General features: G+C 39.4%; 1 protein-coding gene across 2 annotated transcripts in view; it reads left to right on the top strand.

The window, feature by feature from the left end:
• Positions 1–4,251: 4,251 nt before the first annotated feature.
• Positions 4,252–11,897, top strand: part of ppfia3 (PTPRF interacting protein alpha 3) — a 33,216-nt gene continuing 25,570 nt past the window's right edge. For both annotated transcript variants that reach the window (XM_052545986.1, XM_052545978.1), the window contains exons 1-2: positions 4,252–4,457; positions 6,851–7,910. In XM_052545986.1, the coding sequence (XP_052401946.1) occupies positions 7,581–7,910 (330 nt within the window). In that variant the 5' untranslated portion in view covers positions 4,252–4,457; positions 6,851–7,580. The remainder of the gene's footprint in view (positions 4,458–6,850; positions 7,911–11,897) is intronic.

Raw genomic sequence — 11,897 nt, 5'->3', positions numbered from 1 at the left:
AGAAAAAAAGATAATTTAATTACAGATTCAAAAGTTGCTAAATAATAATTTAATACTAAATGAAAACTGAATAATAATGAGTGAGATTAATCAAAAATAAGTTCTAAGAAAGTCCATTATGATATCATGTAGACCTCAAAAATAACTGGCAATAAAAACCAACCCTTATATCTGTTTTCATGCATTTAATTCATTTAATTTCCTTTGTGACAAACAAAGTCAGGTTTTGTTTCAGTTTGGTGTTGTTTCACAAGGACAGGGAACTCGGTTAAGCAGCAAACGGAGGAAGGAATTATTTGTTGAATTCTGTAGCTTGTAAAAGACAAGAGGAATATAATAGAGCCAAGAAAGATGACTCAGAGACTGTGGGAAGAGTCTGATGAAACGAGTACTTGCTTTGGATAGTGTGAAAGAGGGCTTCTGTTCGAGTCATTTGCATCAGCGAGTGGGCTGACTGCTGAATCATCCACTTTTCATAATGCCTCTTTCATATATATATATATATATATATATATATATATATATATATATATATATATATATATATATATATATATATATATATATGAAGTCGGTAGGTATTTTACTGTGTCTCTGGAGCATGGACTGTCTGGTTTACACATCCTGTTTCTCACATTTGCTTATGTTAGGCCCCTAACGATTTCTCTTGCTTATGTTAGGACCCTCTTTATCATACATAATCCACTATTATGAAGTTTTTCAGGTGTTTTAATGGATTATTCCACCAGAGAAATGAAAATTATCCCATCATTTACTCTTGTGTTTTTCGATTCAATGAAAGTGAATGGTGCACGAAGACGTTTTGTGTTTCACCGAAGTCAGTCATTCATACAGGTCTGGAACAAAATGAGGATGATGACATAATTCCTATTTTTAGTTGAACTATCCCTTTAAAATCTTCACTTCTGTGCTGTAGTTTCAGCAGAAGCAGATCTGAGGCAGATGTGGTTCTTGTGGAGGAAAGCGACCATTAGAATCGTACAACAGCTGATTTCTTAATAAACAAGGTATATGATATTCCCTCCGCTTGTCCTTTCTCCGCCTGTGAGTGATGATAAGAGACAACTAAGCAGTTAACACAGCACTATTATTCAACACTACAGCACCTCAGTGTTTATATGTGGGCCATATTGCAATAGCCTTTATGGACAGGAGAGGGAGCTAAGAGCTCATAAAACTTCCCTCAGCACTTCTAACTCTGTGCCAAACGTACTTGTCATCCCCTTAATCACGATATCCACATTTGAGAAATTTCTGCTGCTTCTGCACCATTATGCGCAGTATTTATCACTCTCTGAGCCGTACGGTCTGACGGCGGTGGAACTGCAGACAATGGATTGCATCCTGAGCATAAAACATTGGTCCTGATGTACTTTCTGATAATGCTCAGGTGATTTTTGGGTCAACACTTTGCTATTGTGTGATAGAACCAAACCGCTCTGCACATCAGACCACCACCACCACCACCACCACACACACACACACACACACACACACACACACACAGAGAGAGAGAAATTAAATGTGCTGAGTTCACATGGACAGACGACAGTCTCCCACTGCGATTGTCATCTCTAGAGTCATTTACAAGACGTGGAGACAAGGGTATTGTACGCCAAGAAGAACCATAACATACAGAATTCTAATAAATAGTTTGAATGTTAAAAAAAGCACAATGGTCATTAATCTGCTGTTGGTTTTTGGTGCATCACATAAATTGACATCTGTGCTCTCTGAAATTTAAAGGTTCAACATTTTTATTGATTTATTTTTGTTTGTTCCCCCAAAGAATCTTTCTGTGAACCATTTTTTAGTGCAAAGATTATTTTAGTACCCTCCTGAGGAATGTAAAAGTTCCATGGAACCATAAATGCAGAGAACCTTTATTTTTAAGAGCCTGTAAAGAACATTGTGTGGAACTGAAAGATTCCATGAATGTTTAAATGTTCTTAAAGAAAACCTTTGTTTTTAAAGCATCAAACTTCTTAAAGGGATAGTTAAAACATGAAAACATGCATCATAACCATCTTCTGTGGAATGTAAAAGATAATTAGAAAAAATTTCTCTTTTTTTTTGGGGGGGGGGGGGTCATTTGGTGGAAATCAATAGTAAAACTATTTGGTTACCAACTTGCTTCAAAATATCTTCTTTTGTGTTCCACAGAAGAAAATAGAGTTATACAGATTTGGAATAACACAAAGGTGAGCAAAAGATGGCAGAACTGTAAATGTGGGGGTGAACTTTGCCTAAAAAAATCTTTAAACGTTATGGTTTTCTTAAATTGGAGGCTTTGTTGTGACCATCTGCTCATCCTGAACTTTTCTTTTACCCATGAGGACTAGGGTTGGTTATATTCCAGTGTACCTCAGCAGTGTCCTCTCCTTATCTCTTTTCCGAAGTGCACACTGGCTCGGAAGGCTCTGATGATGCAGCTGCAAAAGACACTCTGATAAACACCATGTTGCCTCTGTTGCCATGGTGACCGACTGTGCATGGGTAGAGATGCTAGTACTACAAGCTATGCAAGTTACAGACACGCTGTAATGCACAAGAGTAGTGTTATGCTTAAGACATCAATTTTAACACCTTGGTATATTCGGGTATGTTATGTAAAAATGGCATATAAAATCTTGCCATGGTTTGGGGGTTTTCAAAGTGAGAAGTAAAAAGCTAGAAGAAGTAGAAAAGCTAAGAAAATATTAATTGAGGCATTTTTCAAAGCAGAAATCCCACACTTTATTCTTGTGCAGCAATGGCTCCAGCTGCAAGTTATACCATTGCATAACTGTGTCTTTAAATCCTCTCCTTGTGCACAACGATGACATCATCCTCTAAAAACACATTACGTCATCCCTTTCGGGACCCTTCTCATAGCGCCACCCTGCTCTCCCCCTGTTTTATTGGCCTTTATCAATGCAGAAGCCCTCCTCGTCGTTTGGTTTATTGGTGGAGGAGTCTCTGGTGTCTGTTTTTTATTTGCTTGCAGCATTTATGGCCGTGGCCTCCGCCACTCAAGGGGCTCCTCGACTCAAGGCGCGTCTCGCGGGTCATTTGATTTTCCCCAAGCGCACGCACTACGTCATGCGGATAGCTTGTTATTGTGATTATCTCATGACTAGATATAAAATATAGCTTACATCACAAATTATTTGCATTTTTGTAGAAGAAAGTTTTTTTTCTCCACCTAACGAGTCACAGGGTGTCTGAGCAGAGTTTGAAACTTTTCCAAATGTAGTCAAAGTAAGGTGGCGTTACAAACAAGACTACTAGGCTATTTTTACTTTTTTAAATATAAATGTTTCGACTGCATTTTCAGATGTGTCAGTGGCTAAACATAATTTAGTTTGTTATTAAATTAAGTTAGTGTGCGCTAAATGTGAACAAACGCACATCTCTAGCACTCGTGCGCTTTCTGATATCGGACGGGAAAATAGCTTGTAGCCTAATTATAAATGTAGAAATCCTTTGTTTTGTTTAAAATGTCTTTTGAGGTGTTTAACGGTTAGCTAGCTATGCTAGATGTGACAAAAGGCAATTTAACATGCACTAGAGTAGGCTACTGTGCAAATGAAAGCTGATGGAGATGTCTATAAACGTAATAAACCGAAGTCTTTATATAATATACACTTTATATTTACATCAGTTTGACCACTGGTGCAATAGGCTACTCAAGTGTGTTCTTGTAAGATGTGTAGCCTGTATTTAAATAGATATTTTTTTAATAAACATTTAGTTTCATAGAGTAGCCTAATTGGTTTGGCTAGAAATAATTATTTCGACAAGGAGTAGATGCAAAATATTATTTCACTCTAAACACAGTTATCGTCAATTTAACATTTGAAGACCCAATAAAAGCCGCACTTGAGTGATGATGCAATGAGACGCTGTAAAAAAAATGATGTGATTGTTAACAAGTGCGGATGGTTAGAGAGGCGCAGTACTGAAAACAGCCGCTAGAGGGAGTGGATGTGGCGGCACAGAGAGAGCAGACCGACTGCTGAAGCTCTCAGTGGTACCCGGCCAGCGCTGAACCAGTTGGACCTTTCGCCCATGAATGCTCATGCACCGCTCTTAAAATAACACGTTCATCCTCTTATGTGCGGAAAGGTGCTGGAGCACAGCAGCCCCAGCAACAGCTCGCGTTTGTGCTGGCTGTGGTGGCGAAGCAGGCGCGAATGTTTCTTTAAGAGCCAGCACCTTTACATCGAGAGGGAGGGAGGGAGGAAGAGAGAGAGAGAGGGACTGGAGTTGTCTGTGGTTAGGTGTAACGTTTGCTCGCTCGGTGCCGTCGTTACATGTGTGAGGAAGAGGGAAGGGGGGAGGCTGATAACTGGGCGAATTCGGCACCCGAAAGCGCTGCGCTCCGATGGGGTCGACGGGGATGAAATGATGATGATGATGATGATGTCTAGCGTTTACTCTCGACGATGACAACGGTGAGCGGTGCATATTTCAGCATCGCATGCATTTTCTTGTGTATTTTCGCATGTTGGTGTGTGTGATATCGCCCAGCTGTGGAGAAGAGGAGGGGGATGGAGGACTTGGGAGGAGGGGGCGAGGCGAAAGGATGGGAGGAATAGAATAAAACAGCAACATTTGAAGAAATGACACGATGCTTTGTTCGTTAGACAAGTCAAAATGTAATCATTTCGTTCAGTCGCGTATCTGCAGAAGAGAGACGGCACATATATATATCATGGTGGAGCAGGAATACGTCAACACACACACCAGCCCAGTTTGAGCGCTGAGCGGCGTTTTTTATTTTTATTATTTTCATCGAGCCATTCATGTTAGTGCGGAATAAACAAGATCAGCAGGATCCAATCACGCACGGGTTCCCTTTAAACGACACCCGTTTCTTCCTCGTCCACGGACACACAAAAAGCGGTGCCCGGCTACATGATCGTTACACACCATGATTTCATTTCCGTATATCATGCGCATCCATTAGCCTCGCGACTATTAGGCTTTACAGAGTCTGTAACATTATCAGAAGACGAACGTAAAATAAAAGCGTTGTAGGGAACGGTTGTGGTCTATATTGAACGGTTCTGAAATAGGTGTGTGTCGGAGAAAGAGGGAGACAGAAAGACGGAGGGACGGACAGACAGACAGCCAGAGAGACAAAACAAACGGGATTGGGTGTAGATTTGAATGTTCTGCATGACAGTCGCGGAATCGAGGCTGGTACATTGTGTTTATTCGCCTCGACGTCGTTAAAATTCAAGACTGGGTGTATTTAGCACGATTTGTGGCCTGCGCGAGGAATCACTGCCCTATTGATTCTTCCAAATTCCGGTCGACATTCACTGGAACTGGACGCTCTTTCATGCTATTCCCAGATTTCTGTGAGGGGGAAACCCGATGGTTACAATGTTATTTTTAGTTTGATGCTCCCCAATGTGTCTGCCACCATCTAGTGCTGACTCCTGTGTCGAAGAGCCGAGTGATTTGAGTGCTAAGTCCATGTCTCTCACTCGGTGCTTTTACATGCACGGGGATATTCTGATGTGCATCAAAATGTGGTCATATTGTGATTAGGCAAGGGTCATGCCAACACATTGATTGCCATAAGCAGATTAATCTAGTGTTTTGGCTTCTGGAAATCTTGATTAGATAGCACATGCTTGTATAATTAAGATTTGTGGGTCGTATTCGGAATATCGACTGTAACTGAACATTCCTTTTTAACTAAATCCATGCAAAGGTAATTTTTGATATCAGATATAAACAACTTAAGTATTTTGAGAAATCAAACCCTTTTTCTTTTCTAAAGAAGATTTTATAAAATTGAAAGAATCATCATGGCTTATATTTGTAAGAGTCTCGTGACCTCTATTTCGCAAATCGTAGCTTTAGAGTTGAGTTAAATTACTCTTCAAAATGACCAAAGTGCACTATAAATGGCTCAAGAAAACAGAAAAATGTTCAGGATGTGCTGATATGTCACTATTTCTGGAGCATATGGAAATCTGTTTTCAGAATAAAGGCTTACCCGGAATATGAATCAAAAAGTTATATGCATGTCAATGATGTCACGGTCAAGACTGGCATATTACTTTTAAGCAGTTCTGTTTTCAATTCAGTGTCTTTAATCACAGTAGGTTTTAAAGCTTTAAATGATCAATAGCCCTATTCGGACGGGACTAGTTTTCTAAACTACATTTGAGTTTCGATTTTGTACCACCTGAAGTCTGCGATACCAATTCGGACGGGACTAACATCTCCATGTTTATTACAGAGGTGGGAGGGTCTGTTTTGTGCATCTGGGCATCACAGAGATCACGCGTTCCATGTGCGTGCATTGCATATATTCTTTCGGATTGATTACCATTAGTATTATTACACAATATATACTAAATGGCTAGTATAGCTAAACCATGTTAATGTGTGGTTTCTTTAGTTTAACTTGTCTTCCTTTTTTTATAGTAGGGTAATCCCATGTTTAAATGTTCATAAAGGTACATCTGCAATTGAACAGGACAGATCATTCCCCACTTATCTATCCCAATGCATTAAAAAAGCATGGAAAAGCATTTGTAATCACAAAAGTAAAATGTCATAAAAGTTGCTCTCCAAATTCTTTTTGGTTTTGTTTATTGTATTATTTTCTCCATGTATACTGTCTTGTCTTTCCCTTTTTTGGGATCCCAAGAGTCAATAAAAGTGCTATTGTAAAAAAAAAAGTCTACTGGGAAACTTGCTGTTTTAAAATGGTTTGCTCAGACTGTGAATTCACTGGATTGGATGGATAATGCTTTATTTCTTCATATCTTGCCCAGCTTTGACCATTTGTGCTAATGTCACTCTCCTTTATTTCCCTCTTCAGCTCTCCTTTACTTGAAGTTCGAACCCATTGGGTAGAAAACTGTCCTCCATGCCCACCCTTCCTTTTCCCCAATCCAGTCCTTGCGACCCAGTGACTTTCCCCTCCTACTTTCTCCTGCCACTTATGTCCCACCTGAGACCACGCCCTGCTGCTCCACCCAAACGCACCCAAGCCAAGGATTTTGAATAGCACATACTAAGAGCCAATCAGGAGCCTTGATGCCAATCAGGAAATAGCAACACAACTCATGAATCTACCTGAGCACTGAGGGAAAAATAAAGGAAAAGCTGTGGATAATAAACTCATTGTAAAGAAAACAACTCTAACAGTACATGTCCACCCTTGAAGAAGAGCACAGCAATTAGGAGATTCCAGACGGAAAGCTTGAATAGAGGCTGAATTCAAACAGACACTCACTGAGGGACAGGAAATAGAGGAAAAGAAAGAGAGAACAACTGCACGCATAGTTTAACATATCTGCAATACTCACATTCCCACACACATTACAGACTGTTAATGTACACGTTCTTACCATAGACCACACACTAAACCACCCGAAACACCCGCATGTGAATGACAAGTTGTTTATCTGTGTGCCGTAGGCTCTCCGGCACACAAACACCATCAGATTCACAGTCCCACACTGTGATCCTCGCAAATTGCTCTGTTTGTAGGGCCAATACATACACACACTCGCCCTTAAACTCTCGCACCTGTTCACGGCCTCAAGATGATGTGTGAGGTGATGCCCACCATCTCCGAGGACGGCCGGGGTGGTGGTGGAGGCCCGTCCTCTCCTGCTGGAGGTGGTGGGGGCATGGGGGGCGGAGCAGGGGGCATGGGTGGTGGCTATGGGGGCCGGGAAGCCCGCGGTGGAGACGAGGGGGGGAGCACTGGAAATCTGGAGTCTCTGATGGTGAACATGCTGACGGAGAGAGAGCGGCTGCTAGAGAGTCTCAGAGAGACCCAGGAGAGTCTCGGCACGGCACAGCTACGTCTGCGAGAGCTGGGTCACGAGAAGGACTCGCTACAGAGACAGCTCTCCATCGCACTGCCACAGGTACGCATCCTCTATTGGTGTTCAAAACATTATTGGAAGGTTCAAGAGATTCATAATGTGTATATTTTGTAATCATATTGATATTTATTGTGCTAATTGTAATTTAAAATCATAAGTACCACCTTTGTTTGGAATAACATGTTTTAAAGGAATACCAGGGGTTCAGTCAAAGTTACATTGTTTGCTCAAATGACAGCGTTTGGGGCATATTATTGATTGCTACAACAATTATTTATGCTACTTTTATAAAAATAAAAAAAACTAAGCAAAATCTTAGTGAGGGACTTACAGTGGAAGTAAGTGTAAACATTAAAATACTGATTACTGAGAAACACAAAAACACAAGATGTTAACATGGTTTTATTGTGTAAAGTTATATCCAATTTTACGATGTTCCCATGACAGCACAACATCACAAACAAACAAATGTCTACAAAAATGATGATTTAAATATATTTACAGTACTAATCAAGTAATACACAAGTTTTTAACAGAGGAATTGATGTAAGCGCTTTCGCAAAAATGTAGCTTTAAAATTAGGTCCTGTTGTCTTCCATTGTAAGTTTCTTGCCTATTAGCATTATTCTGTGTACAAAAAGATCCACTGTTTGTTTTCAGTAGCCTAGGAATGTATAAAGCACAGATGAACAGAAGTCACATTCTAATCAAGCAGTTTTCTGTTTGTTCAGCACGGCAAATGCATGTGACCAATTTGGAAATGAGCAAAATCTGCATTCACGTTCATCCCCCTTGTGCAAAATCCACAAGGATTCTGATTAAAATGACACTAGTTTGCGCACAAATTGTGTGCACGCCATAACATTGTTTTTTTTATTTTTTAAGTTAAGGGCTGAAACTTTTTTTGGGTGAAAATTATGACACAAATGCTGTCAGTTGAGCTTAAAGGGGGAATTTACAGCTGTAAAGTGGCTGTATATGCAATAGAAATGGGAAAACCCATAATGCACTTTTGATTTTGATGTCACCCTTATTATCTGACTGTCTGTGGATGGGAATATGAAAATGCAGAAGTTCAGTCTTAAGTTTTATCGAAAGCTCAGGAGCTGTCAAAGGTCTGGAGGTCTTGATGGTCATGGTGCTGGCTTTTGCTGAATTATCACTGATAATCTGGCTGCACGTAACACAGATCTTATCCATTAACTTGGATTGAACCTGGAATATTCCCTTAAGAATTTGGATGGAATAGTTTGCATGGAAAAACAGGTCATTGAGATGAACCATGTCTAAAGAAGAGCTGCCAGTGACGTATAAGTGATGTCACACACAGACGGGTGTAAAGAATGTTAAAGGGTCAGAACTGAGCTTGTCTGGTTAGTATCATGTCCGTTGTTAGCATTGGGCAATGTGTATTCATATTTGTCTGATTTTGGCTGACATTTAAGAAAGACTATCTTCTAGATCGCTGTGGGCTTTTCTGGTCATTTTTGCATCAGGTCCTGAACTGTTTTGTCTCTGATCTAATTTAAGGTGTTACATATACACTTACTTTTTTAGATTTTCTGCTTATCTATGATTCTGTGACTTGTTTTACAAGGCAGTATAATCTTTCGAACAGTCCTGGTTGTTTCATTGGTAGGTTTTGTCTAATAATGAATTTGAATGCTTTAATGACATCATAGCAGCGGTGAGGTATGAACTTGGCCAATGGATAAATCTGTCAGGCATAACGGTTGTATATGGGGTCAGAACAGTATTAAAGTGAATATATGTACAAATGCATGACTTTATTCAAATTGAGGTTTGCAAATGATTTTGTATTACAAATAAATTTTTCACATGCAAATCTTCACATTATGATTGTCACCTTAGATTCCTGTTTGCAGATTTTGAGATTCACATATACATTTCACAAATGATCAACTCAAGTAATCTTGTCTCTGCAATATGTCTTTTTATTGGAGAGTCGTGTCATGTTTAAATGTTACAATTACACAGAAACAAAATTCAAAGTAATACTTTTAGTTTAGTAATTTGAGTCACTCACTTCGTTGCAGGCTTCCTTGCTGCCTGTCACATTATATTTAGTGCTCAAAGACATACAAGTACACTGGAAAATTTGGAGAGCGACACCGACTTTGATTTGTAGTAAAGTGAATCTTCTAAATTATGTTGTGTGTGTACAAAATAAAGGAGTTGCTTCAAATATCTCTCTGGACCATATGTTCCTATTGCAGAGAAAAAAAGTTGCTCTTTGTAAAATGTGTGGATTTCAATCAAATTCAGTTGTCACAATCTGAATTTTCAGGTTGTTCATTTGGTTGCGATGAGATGTGAATGTTCCTGTGTAAATGTAACATTTCAGCACAACATCACTCCTTTTCCATTAAAGTGCATTGTACAGCAGAAGGACAACATTGAGTTGAATGTAACTGTATTAATTCATCAACATATTTTTTTTCATTTCACCATAGATTGAACAAAATGTCATGTACTTTATTACATTGTTTCTAGAAACAAGAAAAACTAAATTGTAATCGTGTAAGAAACTAATTTAACATATATTCATTGAAAACAACATCTTCTGCAGTTTTTCATTAACTATATTTCATCTTATTCACAGGTAAATAAAACAAAATACTTTTTTAACAAAGGTAATTTTTAAAGTCTGAAGAAAATATACTTGTACCAGTGGTCTCAAACTCAATTCCTGGGGGGCCACAGCTCTGCAGAGTTTAGCTCCAACCAGCTCCAAATCACACCTGCTTGGAAGTTTCTAGTAATCCTGAAGACCTTGATTAGCTGGATCAGGTGTTTGATTAGGGTTGGAGCAAAACTGTGCAGAGCTGTGGCCCTCCAGGAATTGAGTTTAAGACCAATGACTTGTACTAATGAATTTGTGAATCATAACCTGTAAGAAAAGTCACAATTCCAAGGCGACCCACAGATGTGGTACAATTTGCAAATGCGGATTGAACAATACATTTTTTAATTCAAAATAACTGAACAAATCGTCCGTGCATTTGGATATTTATGAATCCTGTTTTGTTCATGTGAATTAGGTTACACATTTATGATTCTGTATTTGTGAACATATTCATTTTTATACAATTCTAACTCCATATTTTTATACCAATTAAAAATCAACGTCTGTACCGACATGTGGCTTGAAATAACAGAGAGACCCATTTTCGGTGGGAATGACTGGATATTTAAGGAGCATAGCAACACAGAGATAGGGAGAATCAATATGTATTTCTATTTCTCACACAAACATTAGTTAACACTGAAATAAGCAGACACATATTGAGAGCAGAGATACATTAAGCAGGGTTCAGTCGGTGCATCCCATCAGCATTGAGCATATGAGAGGAAAATGAATCGAGAAAGAGGCAAAAGCTAAAAAAAAGAGGATGTAAAGCCATTGTTGAGGTCCTTTGAGTCAGTGGAGCCGTAGTGGGAGCTTGAATGAGAGAGTGAAATAAGGCAGGACATTATCACGCAGTTGTGTTTGGCGTACTTATGCCAAACATAATTCTAGTCCAATCTCAGCAAGGTACATTTCCAGAATGCCAAAGTCCTATGGGCCCACTGAGTTACCATCTGTGTACCACTATACCACTCCTAAGCTCAGCCCCCCCATTCCTCCTTTCCTCTCCTCCTCCTTGCTCCAGCTTCTTTCCCCTATTTTTGCATGTTGGCAGAAAGTAAGGCAGTTAGATATAGACAGGATGGCGACGTGACCCACCAAACGCATTCATCATGAAGGAAAGGAAACATGATTGGCCGAATTGAGCTCAGAAGGTACATGCAGCGTGATTAGTCGAGAATTGTGCTTTGCTTGTAAAAGGCCTTTTGATTGGGGTTTGGTTTGTGGAGGGAATGGGATTGCTTCGTAAGATTGGCTCGGATTCAAATCTCCTTTTGTTTTTCTTGAGTCGCCGACTTGATTGATCCAGGATTTGAGTCACTTTTTAGATTAAGTTATTAGTGCTTCTTTACGTCATCTCGCAAACATATTTAGCATCA

This window comes from Carassius gibelio, chromosome A3 (genome assembly GCF_023724105.1).
Source record: "Carassius gibelio isolate Cgi1373 ecotype wild population from Czech Republic chromosome A3, carGib1.2-hapl.c, whole genome shotgun sequence".
Lineage (NCBI taxonomy): Eukaryota > Metazoa > Chordata > Actinopteri > Cypriniformes > Cyprinidae > Carassius > Carassius gibelio.
Note: the sequence above shows the minus strand (reverse complement) of the source record. Positions and strands in the feature narration are given on the sequence as shown.